This window comes from Quercus lobata, unplaced genomic scaffold (assembly GCF_001633185.2).
Source record: "Quercus lobata isolate SW786 unplaced genomic scaffold, ValleyOak3.0 Primary Assembly Scq3eQI_206, whole genome shotgun sequence".
NCBI classification, from domain to species: domain Eukaryota; kingdom Viridiplantae; phylum Streptophyta; class Magnoliopsida; order Fagales; family Fagaceae; genus Quercus; species Quercus lobata.
The window spans coordinates 39529-61898 of record NW_022154783.1 but is presented as its reverse complement, the minus strand read 5'-3'; the positions used below and the strand labels follow the sequence as shown (position 1 = coordinate 61898).

Below are 22370 nucleotides of genomic sequence, written 5' to 3'. Positions count from 1 at the left end.
GCTTAAACGCATTACTTAACCCAAAGTATCATTACAAAAGGGTCTAACTCTTGTAATAGATAATGAAAATTAATAACAAATTATCATGTAATTATTTCAAAATATGAAAACTCTTAAAAAGAAATAGTAAAACTTCATGTATTTTCTTCTTAAAAAAAGAGTTCATGTATTTGCATTATTTTTGTTGATGAATATATTCAAGTTCTATTTGTACTAAATTATATTTAATTTTAATTTTGTTAATGACACAACTTAATTACACATGTTAAAAGGAAAAATTCTAGAGCCACAGCCGGACATATTAAGGCTTTATGTAAATTCCCACTCTCTGTGTCTCATCCATTTTTAAAACAATGAGCAGAAAAGCGAACAAATCAATTCACGCGTTTTGTTGAAATGGATAAACATTACGTGTGTCTTAGAATGGAATACATTGAACACTTTTGAACTGACAAGTTGGTGTTTTGTGTCCTCTTTGCACCGCTTAATTATCAATCCATCTATCTAAAAACATACTATGCATGCCAATAAAAATTAATGCAGTAGGTGATAGCCAGTTAGTTGAAGTTGATGCGATGCGATTCGATTCCAATCACAAACTATTGAGGACAGAGATACATGCATCACACTGATTCACACGTGTCAATTGGCATGGGGTATGTTTAACTTTAATACTAATCCATCAGTGATAAATACAATGCATACATGTTTTTTATATAATTCATATTCTTGTAGGATAAATATGTGGTGGATCTAATGTGACTTATAAGCTTTAGAGTTAGAGGTCCATAAATTCTATTCACCACATAATTGGGGTCCATGGGATTTTTGGTCTATCTCATATATTAAAACCGAATAATATGATCAAATAATAATACACCACTTATCATATAAATAATAAAATAAAAATAAAAATGATAAATTATTATTTTGGTTTTTAAACTTTACCAAAAAAAGATTATTTTTTATTTTTAAACTTTAAAAAGTTCGTTTTTCGTTCATAGACTACTAAAAAGTACGTTTTTAGTCCATTAATTTTAATTTTTATCCTTGAACTTTATCAAAAGTTTTTTTTTTCATTTTTAATAAAAATAGTTTTTTATCTCTATTTTTGTTTTTAAACTAAAAAAAAAAAAAAAAAAACTCATTACAAAATTTAAGGATGAAAGAGAACTTTTCAAAATTTAAAGACAAAAAATAAAATTTCCCTAAAATTTAAGAATTCAAATAGTATTTTACATAACTTTAAAAAAAAAAAAAAGAAGGGAAAAATGAGTACCTCCAAATAATTATAATACCACACATTTTTATACTCACGCTACTACAACAATTTTACGCGGTAAACGGTGGAAAAAAGGAAAAAAAAAAAAAAATTTATGCGATAAAGACCGACCAATTACAGTTGTCAACATAAGGCAATTTTTGGTAAAACGTGTATGAAAATTAGTGAATGAAACTCTCTCTCCGCAGACGCGAAAAAAAAAAAAGGAGGCCCCACCGAAAGCGGCAGCGACGGCAGCATGTAGGAGCGTGGGTCCCAAAGAGGCTGTTGTTGTCTCTCTTTCACTGTCTATTCCTTCCTCCACTCTACGCTTTCCTATCACTTACCAAGAAGAAACCGCCCTCACATAAATTTTTTAATTTTTAATAAAATAAAAAAAAATCTTTCGAATTGAATTCAATAATAAATGGACGGCGAAAGTACACGTGCCGTCGTCCACCGTTAACACGACATGCAACCCGTCAACACGGAATTCTTTTTGTAGGTCCCATTACCCTCATACTCCGTGATTTTCTGGCCCACTGTACCGTTGCTGCAGTCGGTGGAAACTTATAACTAATAACAAGGTGAGAGAGAAGAGTAGCCTCACCTAGCCTAGCAGGGAAAAGAGTGTCTCTACGTGTACCGTGATCAGCTTTTTAATCACCCACAAATTTTATTAATTAAACAAAATCAATTGGGATTTCTTTTTTTGAATTAATTATGCACAATTTGAGCTTTTGGGTTCATATTTTATTGTGGGTTTTTACAAATTTCCCCAAATATTGTACCCTTTAAATTAAGGAACAATGCGGTATGATTTGTACAGATAATGCTAGTTCTGAATTATAATCGTTTCAAAAGTTTTATGGGGGTTATTGATTACAGGTTCATTTCTCATTCATTTCACATATAAAGTGGTATGATTCCTTTTCCCAACGCCTTGGGGGCAAAGTTTTGCTAGTAAAAGTAGTAATTGCTAGCTTCTCAAATCTGCAATAAATTGGACGCGATATATTGGATTTTTAAATAATGGACAAAATTTCAGTTAAGATTGAGATCCACTAATAATGTTTTCTTGATATTAATATATGGGTCCGGTTAACGTGTGTCCTTAGAGCACACATTAAACTTTTTATTTTTGGAAATATTTTCTCGAGAATTGAAAAAGCTGTCATTATTTTTTCAATTTTTAAATTTTTTTTCTAAAAATAGAAATTAATATGTACCCTAAGGACACACATTAGTAAAATTCTTAATATATTATATCATTAGTGCAAAGAATAAATTCTATTCTGAGACTACAATCGCGCATTATTACTGACTAATTAGTACGATTTCTTTTGCTCTGTCTCACTCAATTTCCTAAAAAATTGTGTTCACAGACTTTAGAAAAAGTGAACTCATAGTAATAAAAACTTCTTTCCTTTTTTTGTTTTTTTGAAGAGAAATCCCTTTTCATTTTGTAATTCTGAGATACACTAATCCAGGATCATAAGCTCTAATTACTCCCTACTAAAGACAATTTATCTCTTTTTTGGGTACTTCGGAATGTATTAACTGAATGCTCAACTTATTTTTGCTTCTTTCTTGGCTTTTATTAGATATGATAAGGGAAAACCTGCCGACGTTTATAAGGCATAATTGTTTGATAAGCTAATTCTGATATCCCCACATGCTTCGAATGATTATAAGGCCAAAATTCATTTCTTGCCAAAATCACCAATAGCAAATGACAAAAAATGAGACACAAAATTATCAAGAAAAAAAGTAAACTTGATATTCAAACGTTAGTAAAGGAATGAGCGGTTACAACAAAAAACAACTTAGAGAGAATTTGATTCTTTTCCCTCCTTAATGAGAGAGAAAAGAAAAAAGAAAAAAAAGAAAAAACCATTACTACATTCCTAACTAGTTTACACAGCAAGGACGAACTAGCAGATAGGTCCATCACTCTCTAGGTAAATTAAAAAAAAAAAAAAAAAAGAGAAAACACTTTTGCCTTTGATTATTACAAAAATTGTTGGAAAATTAAGCGTCCATTGGAGGAGCAAGGTTAAGATCAAGGTTAAGAACTTCTTTTCTTGGCTTGTAATCAACGACCCATGATGAATCTGAGTCGCTCTGGGTCTGGGGCCCACCTACAATTCCGGAATTGAACTCAACCGGACTCGGGTCGAACCGGAGAGGGTAACTCTGAGCCACAAACTCGGGCCTCACCATCGGGTCGAAAAACAAAACCGGCCGCGCGTGGACAGGAAAACCACCCACCACTCCAGCACACGCGCCGACATACGGCTGCTGCTGCTGATTAAGAAACGGAAACCGACCGACAACGACGCCACTCTCAGCGCCACTCTCCCTGCGGCGCGTGGCATCACGAGCCGGCGCATCAGGGCTGGACGACTCCACGGTGCTGCTCTCGCTGGGGCTGTGGTTGATGGGCAAGTCCTCGTTGGGCAGATGGAAGTTGGTCTTGGCCTTGGCACCACGGAATTCCCTGGCGGCGGCGTCGTAAGCACGCGCCGCTTCCTCGGCGGTGTCGAAGGTGCCGAGCCAGACCCTGCTCTTCTTGCCGGGATCTCGGATTTCGGCGGCGTACCGGCCCCACGGCCTCTTCCTCACTCCCCTATAATGCATCTCTTTCTCGTTACTTGCCTTTCCAATACTGCTCCCCTTTTTAACACCAAGTTGTTTTTCTTTGATAGCCATTATAATAGAGTATAAGATCAGTTTTAACAAACACAAAAAGGATACAATAAAAAAATGAATTGAGTTTTTTGAGCTTAGGGAAAAAATGGATGAGGTGGGGGGTTGTATTTATAGATAGGAGAAGGTTGTTGTGTTTGTGTGTAATGTATGTGTTGGGTGTTCCTGTGTATCTAGAAGTATCAATCAGGAGTTTCTCAAAAAAAAAAGAAGTATCAATCAGGAATCAGCCATGTAATTAAGGAAATTATATTTAATATTTTAATATACAGTAATATTTAAAGAAAGTAGAGAGAGAGAGAGAGGGGCGCAGTCAACGAGGGGTTTGACTGAGAAAGAGGCGCCGCCCAAGAGTGGGGTGAGATTTATGATGATGTTGTCTAGGGGTTACGTGGCACGCGGGAATTTCGGGGCAAGCGGCGAGGAGTTCATGTGTGCCGGCTTTTTGCCTAGAAGCCGCTGTTACGGCTCCCCTTTTTCTCCATTGCTCTTCCACGCTTTTGCTTTAGAGCGTATGTCCCAGTCTCCCCTCCTTTTCAAAAAAACTCTTCTACTACCACTTTGCTTGGAATATTTTTTTTCTAAGGCTTCACACGGATAGATCATAGAATATGCATCTGATTCCTACTTTTTCTCAAGTCTTGTGGATACAAAATTAAACACATGATACAAGGAATTTATTTATCATCCTAATTGCAGAGGAAAGGATGTCGGTGAAGCCAATTTTTTTATCAATTATTTTAGGAAAATAGTTTATTTCTGGAAGGATTTTTGCAAAAGTAATAAGAGTTAACTTTTATCAAGAAACTCTGTTTTTATGAAAATAAATAAATAAATGATAGGTACACAACACTTTCGGAATAATTTGTAGCTAGTAGATTATTAGTGGTGATTGAAAGTGACATTAGTGGTGAACTCAGATTATAATCAATAAAAGACTACCACTTAAGACTTGTGAAAATGTTGTGGACTTAGCATTACTAATAAACAAAAACTTTAATACCTTTTTGAAAAAGAGAAATATTAGGTACACAATATTTGTGGGTTCCAATTAGTTCAATTGGTAAAGTCTCTGATAATCGAATAAGAGATTTAAAGTTCAATCCTTACTTATACCAAAAACCGATTAGTGTCTTGGTATTATATAGAGCTATCATTAAAAACGGACGTTGTAAGTTGAAACTCTCTAAAAAAAAACAAAGAAAAAGATATACAATATTTTCACAATAGATCTTATGTGGTAAATTGTTAGTGATAGGTAAAAAAGTGATATCAGTGGTGGACCCAAATAAAAATCACTAATAGTTTGTCTAAAATTTGTTGTGAAAATGTTGTGTATGTAGCACACTAGCACTTCTCTTTGAAAAATTATAGAAATAAATATATATATATTTTTTAAATGACTTAGTTTGTGTTCTGATAGGGTCGTTTTCATCGTCTTCAAATTTGGCTAACACCTTAGAGTCATCAGGTACTCATAGCCTAGTAGGGATTAAAAGCATCGTCAAGCCTAAATGACAATTGGCCTTCATATATCTGGTAAAGCAACAGTCAGCTGTATGCTCGTTTGGTACGTCATGTGACTGACAAGGAATCCTAACAGACAACCCCTAATACTTAGCTCCACACCATTTGTGTGTCCTCCATTCTAGTATCTTCATATGGAAAGAACTTGGGTACTATGGCCAAAGATTCGTCTACATATTCGTATCCTCCAAACATGGAAAGTTATGCTCCGAGGATCTCGAAGCATTAACTTCATATTTTCCCTATAAGGAAAGACCCTACATTCACATATATTGGTTATCTTTATACTATTATATAAACATCAAGCCACTCCCTTTACTAGGTATGTAGAATTTCCTAACTTTCATGCTTTTAAAGTTGCTAGAGATCATTTAGTCACTGACTTAACTTTTGGAGGGTTTTTAACCGGCATCCCACTGATGCTGTCTATAGGTTCACCTTTTGTTCTTCAGGTACCTCCAGTCACTATATGTATGGATGATTGACTTACTGACGATTTTGTGCATCATCATGTTCAATGCTCCTATGCATTTGATATATTAAGATTTGATACACTATGGAAAGTATGCATATATTATAATCCTAACAGGTTCAGTGAAGCATTGGACCCAATTTTTACGCTTTAAATTTTTTTTTTTTAATAAAAAAAGACAACTCTTCTTAATTGTCTTAATTTAATCAAAATTACATACTTTAAAGGAGAGAAATCTAGAATTTTGAAAATGAGGAGCGTTATAGACACGCTCCATTTGTGAGAATGGCATAGGGAGCTAAGTCAAGTGGGTAAAACTTAAGACCATTTCTTTTTGTTTAAAAAGTTGTCTTTATAGTCCGTCATATCGCCGTCTCTCTCTCATGGTATATTTTCTTTCCTTTGGTAGCCTTTTGAATCGCTCTTTTGGACCGACAGCTCGTTCATAAACAGTGACCCCATTAAGCACACGACGCGTGTCCATGTCTTGCGCTCGACGCGTTCGTTTTAATGTTAAATGTTTAATGCTATGACTCCAGAGGCAGAGAGAGCCGTGTCGTGCGCATCATTGTTTGTTTGTTTGTTTGTTTCGGTGCAATCAACCTAATTCACAACCTTTTTAAGTTTTACAATTACTCACCGCCACCTCTCTCTCCCATATTTGTCTTTGTCTTCTTGCTTTTTATTAAGTCTCCCCTCTTTGATTTTGTCTGTGCGCTTTTTACACATTTAATATTATCTTTTTTTTTTATCTTCATTTGTAATGTAATTTTAATCCCCAAGCGCTTCCGTCTTGCGTGCGTCAACTCGCAACGTGTGTGCTCAGTCGGTGGTGTCATTGATTGGAGAACGTGGGCGTCAAAGTTTGTGAAGCGCGTGGGGGCCGTTTGGATGATTGTTTGTTTGTTAATATTTTAATGTAGCAGAAATTTATGACAATGTTAAGATTCGCAGCTGAATAGAAAAACCGGTAACGGATATGGTTGTGTCTCATCATTGTTAGCATTACGGGGGGTGTAGAAATTTTTTTTTTTTCGGCGATTTGTATGAGAAACAGTTCTTACATGGCAATTTATTGATTACTATAAAGTTCCATGAATAATCACCTCAAATTATATAATCAACATTTTTTTTTTTTGAGGAAAGTATAAGCAACATTTGTATATATGATTAATGGTATTGTTTTTCTGAACCGGCTAAAAGAGTAATATTTTTTTTTACTAAATTACAAATTACAACTTTTTTGCTTTGATTTGTTTTAAATTTAATCTTTTAATTATTATTATTCTATGGGTAGAAAGAGGAAATTTATTTAATTTAATATAGGGATTATAGTACACCCCAGCTAGGTGATTAGATACAAAAGGGTTAATAGGGTACTTCTTATTAGGAGTACAATATTGCAAAATAGTCCCATATATATATTTACAATATACAAAATCTGGACATTCACAGTATTCTTCAAGTTTCTCAAAAAACGTGGTGTTGAAGGACGGTCCACTCTCAGACCAAGAGGGCCTTGCAATAAAAAATAAGTGAAGCCAAGTTCGGTGCCATAACACCATACAATGTTAGCCAATTTATAACAAGAATAGAATCAACATCAAGATTTATAACTTGGGAATATTCTGTTCCCCATAAAAAAAAAAAAATGCAAATCATAGTGTATATTTTATTTTTTGCATGTGAGCTGCAAATTGACAAGGAAACACACATTGATGGGTATTCAAGTTTGTCTAAGAGCATCCACAAAAAAGATAAGCATGATATTCATTTATCTTTTGTCGAGTTTGAGTCTCAACTCTGAAATTCTGCAACCACTTTGGTGGTTATCCTTAAAATTGTACATCAATAAGCATTTAGCTGGTGCCTTTAGATAGTGTATTTAACCAATAGAATTGGATATAATATGAGTGCTAAATTGAAAACAAGGAACTTCATTTTAATTTCACATTGTATCAATTATCAAAGATGGTAATGAGGTGAGGCAGGCATGATGGGATGGGGATTGATTAGGGATATAATGTCCCTACCCAATCTCTTCTTCGGGGTAAGAACATGGCATATGGGGAGAGTGGCAAGTTAGAGGTATTTTGTCATTCTTAATGAGGTGGTTTCAACATTAATGAAATAAAGATGAAAGATAAAAGGGATGAGCATTCAAGAAAGTGCTAAAAGAGATCAAAGATAAGTATTTTGGGAGATGGTAATAGAAAGAGTACAAACAAAATTTTAAGTAAGAATGGTATATAAAGATTATTAGATTATATATATATATATATATATTTATTTATTTATTTATTGGCGAGGGACAAGACAAGTAAAAACCATCATTGCCCCATCACCACTTCAGGGTAGGAAAAACCTGCTTGAGGTAGAGCACAATTACATTAGAGTGTGTTAGGATATAACTTTTTGCTAAAAGCTTTTTTTTTTTTTTGGAGAAACTTTTTTTGAATGCTTATGCTATAAATCGGTTAAAGTATAGTTGTTCATTTTAAAAAAAATGGTCAAAATTTTTAAAATTGTAAAAAAACAAATAAGCTAAAAAGTTTAAAGTTTAAACAAAATATGTTATACAAAAACAAAGACACTAATGATAAGAGTAAGACAACCAAGATTGTAGATGCCACGAGTAATGTAAGAAACAACTGCAACCCAGTTCCAATGCCTGCCCCTAAATTTGTAGCTTGGGATTTTATTCACGTCTGTTGTCTGTTTATTTGTTAACTCTGTGGCCCATAACCGTGCGGGTTGGGCTTTTAGTGTAATACCTTTGGGCCCCTATTCCTCTGTCTTATTCTGAATTGGGTTTTCATCTGTAGGAAAATATGGATCGGGCCCCTTGGCCTTTTTTGAGTAATGCATAATCATTCAGGAAAAAAATAAAAATAAAAATAAATGTGGGCTTTGGTATGCCTGAATTTATATTATACTAGTGTTATGCCCGTGCGATGCAGGCTTAATAGAAAAAAAAATCTAAATTAAATAGTTTATTTCATTAATATAATTAAATTACTTATCTAAAAATATTAAATTAAAAATTTTGAACTTATAAAGGAGATTTTAACTCTTTGATAGTAAGACTACACACAACTAAGGACAAATTTAATACATTGGGATGATGATTATATGAGAATAAAAATGATTATTTTAAGAAAGACAAAAGGTTAGAATGGAATAACTTATCATATAATGAATATATGGCAATTTTGGTTAAAGAAAAAATTATTTAAAAAAATTAGAAGTAGAGTTAATAGAGAAAAAAATTACTTACATGGGAATTGAATGGTTGTCCTTAAAAAATAATTGTCTATTAATCTTGACCTTTCTTTTATGGTAAAATTTCTAGAAAAGCATCCTCATTTATTTGCCTTATCAAATTAATAAATATATTGTAGGGTCATGTTTCACAGCCCAAGCCCAAGATGTATGGAATCTTGGACCTGTGAGCCCTGTACAATAAATTTGTAGAGGGTGGGTCAAAGAGCTAGGCCTCAGTGCATGGATAACAGTTAATATGGTGTTTATCACGGTCAAGCAAGGACGAATTGAGTTTATCAAAGACGGTTGGTCCTTGGCATAGTCTGAGGAGCTTTTTATGGTGCCTCTTGAGTGATGGAGGTTTCAGCCCCCCTTTTTTATATTAGTTTCCTTCCTCCCAATTTGGGTTCCTAGTGCTGATACTTATCCCATCAGCCCTTCCTCCCAGTTGTTGGGAGTGGTTGTAAAGGTAGAAAAGCATGGCTATGTTAGGTACAAGGCACTGAATGCAATAATGACAGCTTTTCCCTTAGATATTTCTATTCTTTCCGTTATCCTTTTCTGTTTTAATACTTTTCCTATTCCATGGAGTGACCCGAAGTGCCACTCTCAGTGATAGGCTGTTCCCTTTGTTCTCGGCTAGACCTGGCCAATGAGGGATTCTTCCCATGGCCAAGGAGGGGTTCTTCCTTGGACTGGGTCCTTGGCCCAACGTGTATATTAGTATGGGCTCCCCGGTCCGTTACCCTCATAATAGCCCCTTGAGATTCTTCTTTTCTTCACCATGGGAGGAAAGGAGGATCTCGATGTGATGATAGTCTTTTTGCGCCCATTTTGCACTATGTTTGGTTGTAAGACATTCTTTTAGTTTATCCAAGTCGCGTTCCTGCCGTTTCGGTACACGAGGCGCGCTTTCATTAAGGTCTTTTTACGAGGTGACGCAAATCCAACGGCTGAAAACTGCTTTGGAAATTGAGCGAGATTTATCTCGCTTATAATTCATTCTTGGAGATTTGGGCGAATTGATTGCCATCAGGTTTGCCTCCTATATAAGACACATAGGGGGGGTTGTTCTTCTTCATTTACAAATCCTTGAGTTCTGCGGAAGTTTCAGGCTCTTAGCTTTTCAAATGTTCCTAAAGGCCCCACCAAGGTGGTGATTAAAATTTAGGGAATGAAATGGCCAAGGATGAGGGTGAGGGTGAAGGAACCAAGCCCTCTTCAGAAGCCAAGGGCGTTGCCAAGATTCAGAATGACACAGTTAAGGCAAGGGAAGCAGAGGCCAAAGATATTTCCCCCCTTCGACTGGACAAGAAAGAAGTTTCTCTTCCTTCAGCCAAAATCCGAAGCAGGTGTAGGTCGCATTAGATTTTTGGTGCGACAAAATTTGGATTTCATTCGGTGCCGTGTGTCACACGTGTGCGGATCTGGATTTCTCATCGTCGGTACCATCCATACTTGCTCGATTGCTGCTAGAGCAAGATTGTGGATCTGGCGTCTCTGCTTCTTCTTCTCTCCCATCGCCGGTACCATCCATACTTGCTTGATTGCTGCTGGAACAAGATTGTGGATCTGGCATCTCTACTTCTTCTTCTCTCCCATCGCCGGTACCATCCATACTTGTTCGATTGCTGCTAGAACGAGATTGTGGATTTATCGTTACCATGGACTGCTTTTTATATAGTTAGCTTTTGAAACAAGCTTGTCTAAGCCCTTTTATGTACAATGTAGTTCTTCTTTATCTAATAAAAAGATGACTTTATTTTACTTTGTGAACCTTTCCTTTTATGCAATAATTGTTTTATGAATGGGTGTGTTGGTATCTTTTCTTTCGAATAGTATTTAGAATTGATGCCATTGATGGTAAAGAGTTATCACCATGAATTTATCAAATCTAACGGGCACACAACCGATAACTTTAAATAAGTTAACTATATAGGACTAATCAGGAAAATAACCGTGTGCTTTACATTGCAAATAGCGCAATTGCCAAAGGACGTGTAATTTAAAGTAAACGGTCCGAGGGGATCATCGGGTACTAAGGTTCTTTTCAACATTTACAATGATGTTTATAGCGTTAACTTCCCTTAAGCGTCTAGTATGAGGACCGAGACATGACTGAATTTAGCTTAAACACTTTGAAAGTTGCCAGTGTGTGTTAGTTTCCACAAAGCAGGAGGTCCGAGGACCATGCAAGACCTTGGTTCTGTTTAGTACTTAACTTCTTCTTTGAAGTGACTAGTTTTCCCATAGGTTTGAGTCTGAGGACCATGCAAGACCTTGGTTCTATCTAATACTTAGATTCTTCTTTGAAGTGACTAGTTTCCCAATAGGTTTGAGTCCAAGGATCATGCAAGACCTTGGTTCTGTTTTGTACTTAGATTCTTCTTTGAAGTGACTAGTTTCCTTATAGGTTTGAGTCTGAGGACCATGCAAGACCTTGGTTCTGTCTAGTACTTAGATTCTTCTTTGAAGTGACTAGTTTCCCCATAGGTTTAAGTTCGAGGACCATGCAAGACCTTGGTTCTGTCTAGTACTTAGATTCTTCTTTGAAGTGACTAGTTTCCCCATATGTTTGAGTTCGAGGACCATGCAAGACTTTGGTTCTGTCTAGTACTTAGATTCTTCTTTGAAGTGACTAGTTTCTCCATAGGTTTGAGTTCGAGGATCATGCAAGACCTTAGTTCTGTCTAGTACTTAGATTCTTCTTTGAAGTGACTAGTTTCCCTATAGGTTTGAGTCTGAGGATCATGCAAGACCTTGGTTCTGTCTAGTACTTAGATTCTTCTTTGAAGTGACTAGTTTCCCCATAGGTTTGAGTTCGAGGACCATGCAAGACCTTGGTTCTGTCTAGTACTTAGATTCTTCTTTGAAGTCACTAGTTTCCCCATAGGTTTGAGTTCGAGAACCATGCAAGACCTTGGTTCTGTCTAGTACTTAGATTCTTCTTTGAAGTGACTAGTTTCCCCATAGGTTTGAGTTCGAGGACCATGCAAGATCTTGGTTTTGTCTAGTACTTAGATTCTTATTTGAAGTGACTAGTTTCCCCATAGGTTTGAGTCCGAGAATCATGCAAGACCTTGGTTCTGTTTTGTACTTAGATTCTTCTTTGAAGTGACTAGTTTCCCTATAGGTTTGAGTCTGAGGACCATGCAAGACCTTGGTTCTGTCTAGTACTTAGATTCTTCTTTGAAGTGACTAGTTTCCTTATAGGTTTGAGTCTGAGGACCATGCAAGACCTTAGTTCTGTCTAGTACTTAGATTCTTCTTTGAAGTGATTAGTTTCCCCATAGGTTTGAGTTCGAGGACCATGCAAGACCTTGGTTTTGTCTAGTACTTAGATTCTTTTTTGAAGTGACTAGTTTCCCCATAGGTTTGAGTTCGAGGACCATGCAAGACCTTGATTCTGTCTAGTACTTAAATTCTTCTTTAAAGTGACTAGTTTTCCCATAGCTTTGAGTCCGAGGACCATGCAAGACCTTAGTTCTGTCTAGTACTTAGATTTTTCTTTGAAGTCGCTAGTTTCCCCGTAGGTTTGAGTCCGAGGACCATGCAAGACCTTGGTTCTGTCTAGTACTTAGATTCTTCTTTGAAGTGACTAGTTTCCCCATAGGTTGAGTTCGAGGACCATGCAAGATCTTGATTCTGTCTAGTACTTAGTTTCTTCTTTGAAGTGACTAGTTTCCCCATAGGCTTGAGTTCGAGGACCATGCAAGATCTTAGTTTTGTCTAGTACTTAGATTCTTCTTTGAAGTGACTAGTTTCCCCATAGGTTTGAGTTTGAGGACCATGCAAGACCTTGGTTCTGTCTAGTACTTAGATTCTTCTTTGAAGTGACTAGTTTCCCCATATGTTTGAGTTCGAGGATCATGCAAGACCTTGGTTCTATCTAGTACTTAGATTCTTCTTTGAAGTAACTAGTTTCCCTATAGGTTTGAGTCTGAGGACCATGCAAGACCTTGGTTCTGTCTAGTATTTAGATTCTTCTTTGAAGTGACTAGTTTCCCCATAGGTTTGAGTTCGAGGACCATGCAAGACCTTGGTTCTGTCTAGTACTTAGATTCTTCTTTGAAGTGACTTGTTTCCCCATAGGTTTGAGTCCGAGAACCATGCAAGACCTTGGTTCTGTCTAGTACTTTGAAGTGACTAGTTTCCCCATAGGTTTGAGTCCGAAGACCATGCAAGACCTTGGTTCTGTCTAGTACTTAGATTATTCTTTGAAGTGACTAGTTTCCCCATAGGTATGAGTCTGAGGACCATGCAAGACCTTGGTTCTGTCTAGTACTTAGATTCTTCTTTTAAGTAACTAGTTTCCCCATAGGTTTGAGTCCGAGGACCATACAAGACCTTGGTTCTCGACTTCTTTCCCCAATAGGGATTCATTGAGCCTGGCAACTAGACCCACGAGAACTAGCCCCTTAACGTATGTACGGGGCATATGCTTGATGTCAGAAGCCCCTAGAACCATGCCCCATTTAGCAACCCCCTCCGCGTAATCAGTACCTTGAAGAGTAGCCTTGAGCGGAAGCTGAGTTATGACAATAACTGTGTATTCTTGGAAATGATGCGAAAGCTTTCGTGTAGCATGCACCACCGCCAAAATGGTCCTCTTGAGGGACTCTTGCTGATAGGAACTTGATCCCACTATGATTAACCGTTGCACTCACTAACACACGAGCTTTTCCCATAGACGGCGCCAATTGTAGGGTCACGTTTTGCAGCCCAAGCCCAAGATGTATGGGATCTTGGACCTGTGAGCCCTGTACAATAAATTTGTAGAGGGTGGGTCAAAGAGCTAGGCCTCAGTGCATGGATAACAGTTAATATGGTGTTTATCACGATCAAACAAGAACAAACTGAGTTTATCAAAGACGGTTGGTCCTCGGCACAATCTGAGGAGCTTTTTCTGGTGCCTCTTAAGTGATGGGGGTTTAAGCCCCCTTTTTTTATATTAGTTTCCTTCCTCCCGATTTGGGTTCCTAATGCTGATACTTGTCCCATCAGCCCTTCCTCCCAATTGTTGGAAGTGGTTGTAAAGGCAAAAAAGCATGGCTATGTCAGGTACAAGGCACTAAATGCAATAATGACAGGTTTTCCCTTAGATATTTCTATTCTTTCCGTTGTCCTTTTCTGTTTTAATACTTTTCCTATTCCATGGAGTGACCTGGAATGCCACCCTTAGTGATAGGCCGTTCCCTTTGTCCTCGGCCATACTTGGTCGAGGAGGGGTTCTTTCCATGGCCGAGGAAGGGTTCTTCCTTGGACTGGGCCCTTGGCCCAACATGTATATTGGTATGGGCTCTCCGGTTTGTTACCTTCACACATATATAAAGAAAAAAACAAATATGTAATCAAAGATTTTATAAACAATTTAATTTTGCTAAAGGGAAAAAAAAAGCATGAATCATATAAAAAAAAAAAATTGATTTCTATTATTTTCTTAACAATTAAAGAAAATTTTCAAATGAACTCTGATGATGCAAAGAAAATCAGTAGGCTCAATTCTTCGGGCTTTAATGGGCTAGTGGTTGTTTGGAAGGCTTGAAAAGAAAGAAACAAAAAAATCAAAGGTGACTGGGGTGAACCGGCCAAGAACCCTCTGATTCTTAAGTTAGTTTTTCCTCTAGAGCTCAAGAATTCCAACTTTAGGAGTAGTAGAAACTTACTTTCATTTGATGTGGATGAGTCCTTATATAGTGAGCTTTAGAGTGGTTACTTGTTTAGTAACTTCCTCAACGTGTACGAAAGTTAGAAAGTTCAGACTTAATTTCCACAACTGCTATAGCAGTTAGAAGGTTCAATCTTATCTTCTACAACTGCCAGTAGAAGTTAAGAACTTAGTGGGAAGTTATAGCGATGAATAAAGATTTTGCTCATACTTTTAAACAGTAGAACGTGAATCATAAGCTTTTGTACATAAATTCATTCTGAAAATTTTCTAAGGATTGAGAGGTCGTCTAGCTACTTCCTTGATGGATAACCTTCATACCCACGGATGACCTCCCCACGGTGGATGGCCTTCCTATGTTGGGTTAACCTTCTTGGTCCTGGACGACTCTATGGACAAACTGGAGATGGTTCAACTTTTAGTTCACCATCAGTTACCCCCTTATCTAAGGGTTGTCCAGAACACTGTAGTATAACTATTGGTTTTTTACAAGCGTCAACATTTTTATGGTCAATTGTTGTACCGCGTGTCAACCTTACTCAGGGTGAATTTTATTGTTCCAGATTGTGCCACATGTCATAATCTCAATGGTTGGCTGGTCGTATCAATTTATTTTTCGATGAAAATGCCACGTGTCAATTTTTGGTTGGTCCATGTCGTTTCGTTGACCCACCTCTAGTCCTTATAAATATGTACATTCTCTCTCTCTTACCTTTTATTGTTCTGATAATTTCATTTCTACCATTTCATCCAAGAGCCTCATTTAGTCCTCGTCTTTTAGTCTCGTAAGGTACTTCTTTCCCTTCATCCTTAGGTTTTCGCCTTTGTTCATTCTTCTAATTATGTTTGCGTCTAGTAGTAGCCTAGAGAGAGAGATAGACGAGTATCAGGACGTGTCCTCTGGGAGTGGTGGTGGTAGTTATGAGAGTAGTGGGGGTAGTATAAGTTATAGTAGTGATAGTAGTTCCTTAGACGAGCATTATTCGTCTAGGGTCCCTGGTTTTCCTTTAAAGGATTTTCAGGAGATGCAACGTAGGATGACTTCTGGGGCTGAGGCTAGCTTGTCCAGATGGTCACCTAGTCCTCCTTAAGATGAAGAGGAGGAAGAGAATGTAATCTATAGTTGGGCCCCTGAGGTAGCGTCTACTCTGGACTCAAGTAAGTTAAAAACTCTTATAGGTAGATACCAAATTCCTAGCAAGTTTTGACCTTGTCTACCTGAAGAGGGGGAATGGTGCTATTCTCATTCTTCAAGTTTTGGTGTATATACCTCTTATCTTCTAGCAGATCTTAGATTTTATTTGAACTTCTTTTTAGAGGTCTCTTCCATAGGTTGGGTATTGGATCAAACCAGCTCAACCTTAATGGATGGAGGACAATAGTTGCCATGCAAGTGTTATTGCATGAGACGCTTGATGGGAACTGTCCAATCATAGTGGACGAGTTCCTTTATTGCTATAAGCCTTCAGAGATTAAACAATCTGCTGGTTTTTACTAGTTCTCTTCTAAGGGCCATTAATTTAGTTTGATTAAGGGTCGTAGTTCTTCTGACAGGCTTTGGAAAAAATAATTTTTTATTTGTTAATTTCTGGAAATTGGGTTGGGGACCCAATTGATGTAAATAGTGCCTCCTTCCCTCCTTTTACCAACCTTCTAGGTCGTCTTCGTCCTAAGGGTATGTCTTTCTTCATTTATTTTATGTAACTTTTTCCTCGTCTAACCTTCTCTTATATTGGTGCAGCTGTTACTTGTCCGCACTTGGACAGTTTTTATTTAGAGTGTATTGACAGAGTTCGTGCCTTCCCTGAGAAGTCCTTCCACAGCTTGGTAACCCTGAGTCGTCTAACTACTTGGGGACTTAGTCCTAAGCCTATTGCTGAAAACCTTGCCCATCAGGAGACCACTTGTTGAAGTAAGCTTCATCCAACTTCTTCTTCTTCTCTTTTTTATTTATTTTTTATTTTTTTATTTTTTAACCATAGGGTTAGCCACTATGAAGGAAAATAAAGGGAAAGGTGTTGCAAGTGATACTGAGGGTGAAGAGGACGTCTATGTCCAAGACGATGTTATCGTTTTGGTCGTCTAGAAGCCTGTCATCTAGACTGGGAAGAGGAAGGGCATATCTAGTTCTGTGGACCTTGGTGACCTTCCCACTCGTTGAGGTCCTATGAAGTAAAAGTCTAGCAAGACTACTCCTCCCAAGGTTCCAAAATTCCCTTCTACGACGGTAGACCTGGATGACTCGGCAGTGAACTTGGTACCCGTCCAGACCACTCCATCTGTTTAACCTGAGAATCTTCCTCCTTTTGCAACCAAAACTTCTCATAGGACCCATCCTTCAAAGCCAATCAAACGTCCTCCTAACTTGGTGTTGGACAAGGGTTATGCTTGGAGGTCGTTCAAAGGACTCGTCACTGAGCATGAGGTGAACGCTTGCTACAACATGTTAGTGAAGGACTTTGAGCATTTTGCCATCCATGACCTTTTCAAGGTACGTAGTTTTTTATTATCTTTATTTTATTTTCTAAGAAATTTAAGGAAAATTTCTAACTCTCTTTCGTCCATCTATCCTTCAGGCCATGTCAAAGTTTTACATTGTGTCCACCTAAGCTAAAGAGTTTTGTAATGAGGCTAAGGTTGCCAAGGAGAAGAGTAAGGAGCTAACTAACGAGGTCCTCTTGAAAAAGGGGGAAGTAATCAGGTTGAATGAGAAGCTTAATCGTCTACAGGGAATTGAGCAGAAACTAAAGAATGAAGCGGAGGAGCTCAAGGCAGACTCTATTGAGAAGGAAGCTCATATCACTCACCTTGAGGTGAAGGTTCAAGAGTTTGCTTCGTCTATGGAGAAGGCTTAAGAGGAAGCCGTCGCAGCCTTCAAGAGCTCAAATGAGTTCAAGACTCGTCTAGATCGTCATTATGCTACTGGCTATGAAGACTTCCATTCTGATGCCAAAGAGGCCTACCTTGAGATGGATTTTGACTCCTTCATAATCCTCATTTCCGTAGAGAGTTCCCTGCTTCCGACGAGCTTCGAGGATGTCAATGTGATGGAAGATGCTTTAATTGAACCCACCCAAAACACCACTAATGCCAACAAGGATGACCCAAAGTCGGGGGTGATGCCCCCAGTGGTTTATCCCAGTAATTTATTTTATTTATTTTTAGCTTGTTTGAAAGTGCTCGTTGTTTTGGGCTTTTCCTTTTAAGATTCATGTAAGTACAATTCCCTCGTCCAAGTTTTTTGACGAGCTACAAATACAATTGCTTTCATTGGCTTTGAATAACTTAAGGGTTTTTGGACGGTGGTCATCTACCCTTCTTTAAATTTTATGAATGAATGTCTATTTTTATTTTCATTCCTTACTTAGTGTTGAACATGTTGTATACTTTATATATGAATGATTTTCCTTTGTTTATATCGTCCATGTTATTTCTATGGTTTTAAGTGTGGTCCGTCCACTCATGAAAACATTTTATATCGTCCTAGTTGAATGAAAAAATTTCCTTTGTTTAAATAATCTATTTTAGGATAAATTTTTCATGCTTAACACTTCTACCATTCTTTGTTTCCCAAGTATAACTCGTCTATGAATGGTATTTCTTTTGCTAGCTTTATTCGTCCATAAATTTGACTTATAGCTTGCATTGTCCCTCGTCCATAAGCTGGATGATTCTTTGGGTAAGACATTCCCAACATTTACTCGTCCAAAGATTAGATTGTTTGGCTGGTCAAATTCATCCATGGATTTTAAGTATTTTTACGTGCACGTTTTTCCTCGTCCATTGATTAGACAAATATACCTAAGGTTTTACCTCATCCATTGATTAGACGAATATACCTTAGGTTTATTTTCCTATGCTTCATCCTTATTTTAAGGAAAGCTTATAGACATTACATCCCTGCGACTAGAGATTTTACTGGCCTTGGGCTTGTAGCCTTCTTGTGGATTAGTTTGAATGAAAATAACATGAAAATTAAGAATTGACACATCATTGTATACATTGGGAATCCAAACTGTATATACACAACATAAACATTGTCCACAAGCATGGCACATGCTTAAAAGCTAATGCCTTTAGGGAATTAAACATACTTATGTACAAGCAAACAGACTAAGTTAATGACTTCGTCTATCACAAATTCGTCCATAGACAGTGCAAAAGTTGGAAACTAATGCACTTTTAGGGAATTAAAATATTAAAAATATGTAGTTCTAGTACTAAACAAAAATAAATATGAGGAAAGCAACACATAACTTCAACTTCATCCATAATAATACTCGTCCATGATGATGCTCGTCCAAGATGATGCTCGTCCAAGCTGACCCTTCATTGATAGTATCTTCTTAGATGCTCAACATTCCAAGGGTGCTCTAGTTTTCGTCCATTTAGGGCTTCCAAGTAGTATGATCTCTGTCTTTTGTAGTTGATAACCCTGTAAGGTCTTTCCCAATTAGGCCCAAGCTTTCCATGAGCCGGGTTTCTAGTTGCCAAGGAGAACCTTTTTAGGACGAGGTCCCCAATGTTGAAGCGCCTGGATTTCACCATTGTATCATATTATCTAGTCATAAGATTTTTATACCTTGCTATTTTATGCTCCGCATCCATCCTCACCTGGTCTATTAGATCGAGGTTAAGACGAAGTTGTTCTTCATTCTCCTTGTCCTGATACTTCATCACCCTGTGGTTGGCTATGTGCACCTCTACAGGTATGAATGCTTCGCTTCCATAGGCTAGTTTGAAAGGAGTTTCCCTTGTGTGGGTCCTCATAGTCGTCCTGTAGGCCCATAGAACACCTGGTAGCTCGCCTGGCTATACTCTCTTTGCCCCCTTAAGCTGAGTCTTAATGATTTTCAACAAGGATCGATTTGCTACTTCTTCTTGTCCGTTTGCTTGTGGGTGGAAGGGTGATGAATAATGATTCTTGATTCCAAGTTGCTCGCAGAAATCTCTGAAGGGTGTGTCATCAAACTGTCATCCATTGTCTGATATTAGTACCCTAGGTACTCCAAACTGGCCCACAATGCTCATCTAGACGAGGTTTTTTACATTCTGCTGTGTGATTTTTGCTAAGGGTTTAGCTTGCACCCATTTAATGAAGTAATCGATCCTAACCACCAGAAACTTCATCTGCCTGGTTCCCATTGGAAAGGGTCCCAAAATGTCCAATCCCTATTGCATAAAGGGAGATGGGGCCATCATCGGGGTAAGGTACTCCGATTGTTGTTTATGGACATAACTGAATCGTTGACATTGATCACACACCTTCACATAAGCCTTAGCATCTGCTTGAATGGTTGGCCAATAATAACCTACACAGACAACCTTGTGGACAAGTGCTCTAGCTTCTGAATGGTTATCACATGCTCCTTCATGAACTTCTCTAAATACATAATTTGCTTCGTCTAGAGCTAAACACTTTAGGTAAGGTTTAGAGAAGCCTCTTTTGTATAGCATCTCGTCTATAAGGACGTACTTAGCTGATCTAGTCCTTAGGTTTCTGGTCTCGTCTCTTTCTTCTGGAAGTCTTCCATCCTTTAGGTAAGCGACTATTGGGGTCATCCAGTTTTCCTCACCTTCTATTTGCTGTACCTCTGGAAGATCTATGCTAGGCATGCATTGGACTTCATCAAACTTGTCCATCGATCCTTCTGTTGACGTTGCTTTTGCCAAGGCATTTGCTTCTATGTTTTCTTCCCTTGGGACTTGAATAAAACTAGCTTCTTTAAATTTCTTAATAAGGCGTCTCACCCTATTAAGATATTTCTTCATTTGTTCGTCTTTAGATTCACACGGTTCCATTTACTTGACCTATGACCAATTGAGAGTCTCCCTGGACGACTATTGACTCTGCCTCAAAGGACTTAGCCAATTCTAACCCTTTGAGGAGGGTTTCATACTCAACTTCATTGTTGGTTGTTTGATACTGTAGACAAACCTTATACTTTAACTTATTTCCTTTTAGGGACTGCAACACAATTCCTATTCCTCCTGCATATAGTGTAGACGACCCATCTACATGGACGACCCATACTTTAACCTCTTCCACCCCGTCTAAATCATCATGACTTAGAGTGAATTCCACAATGAAATCTGCTAGAGTTTGAGCCTTTATTGCATTCCTTGGTTGGTACTTGATGTCAAACTCACTAAGCTTAATAGCCCATCGGATTAGTTGTCTTGCGGCTTCCAACTTGTTCAACACCTTCTTGAGCGGATGATCTGTCATGACATTGATGACATGAGCCTGGGAGAAATGCCTTAACTTCCTAGAAGCCGTTATTAATGCAAAAGCCAACTTTTCAATCATCAGATATCATCCTTTTGCTCCCCTTAGTGCTCAGCTTGTATAATACACAAGTTTCTCCACCTTCCCTTCTTCCTTGATTAATGCTGAACTTATCGCATATAGGGTCATTGCCAAGTATAAATATAACTCCTTACCTGGTATGGATGGACTAAGCAGGGGAGTTGTGGTAAGATAGACTTTAAGATCCTGGAAGGCCTTTTGGCACTCGTCCTTCCATTTGAATGCCTTTCTGAGAACTTTAAAAAGCTTTTGAAACAAACTTGTTTAGAGTTGCAACTCGTCTAGTGAAGGATTGGACTTCCTTGACATTCTTTGATGGTTTCATGTTCAGTATGGCTTGGATCTTTTCTAGATTCGCTTAAATTCCTTTCAATGAAACCATGAATCCTAGAAACTTCCCTGACGAAACCCCAAAGGCACACTTACTTGGATTCAGCTTCATATTGTATCGTCTAAGTGTGTCAAAGGTCTTTTGTAAGTCATTCAGATGTTTCTTCTCGTCCAAACTCTTCACCAACATATAGTCCACATAAACTTCTACATTCCGTCCTATTTGTGGAAGAAACATGTGATTGACTAGCCTCTAATAAGTTGCCCCCCGCATTCTTCAATCTAAAGGGCATCACTTTATAACAAAATAAATCTTGACCGGTAATGAAGGATGTCTTCTCTTGGTCTGCTTCATCCATCTTTATCTAGTTATACCATGAGAAGGCGTCTATGAAGCTTAGTAACTGATGACCTACTGTTGAGTCTACCAACTGATTAATGCGTGGCAAATGATAACTATCCTTAGGGAAAACCTTGTTCAAATCAGTGAAGTCTACACACACCCTCCACTTGCCATTAGCCTTCTTGACCATCACCACATTAACTAACCAATCCGGGTAATAAACTTCTCGAATGAATTCTGCTGTGGTTAACTTCTATACTTCTTCCTTAATGGCATTATCTTGCTCAGGAGCAAAGACCATCTTCTTCTGACGAATAGGCTTGGAAGATGGATGCACATTCAATCAATGAATAATAACACTTGGGTCAATTCCTGGCATGTCTTTATGACTCCACACGAAGACATCAATGCTCTTTCTCAAGAACTGGACGAGGTATTGCTTCATCTTCTCCTCCATACTTATTGCAATTCTAGTAAACTTCTCAG

The 22370-nt window shown here is 37.8% G+C and overlaps 1 protein-coding gene across 1 annotated transcript; it reads right to left on the bottom strand.

The window, feature by feature from the left end:
- Positions 1-3051: 3051 nt before the first annotated feature.
- On the bottom strand, positions 3052-4121 carry LOC115973363 (ethylene-responsive transcription factor 9-like). The gene has a single exon (XM_031093622.1). It carries the CDS (start codon positions 3971-3973, stop codon positions 3293-3295), a length of 681 nt encoding a protein of 226 aa, XP_030949482.1. The 5' UTR covers positions 3974-4121; the 3' UTR covers positions 3052-3292.
- Positions 4122-22370: the final 18249 nt, after the last annotated feature.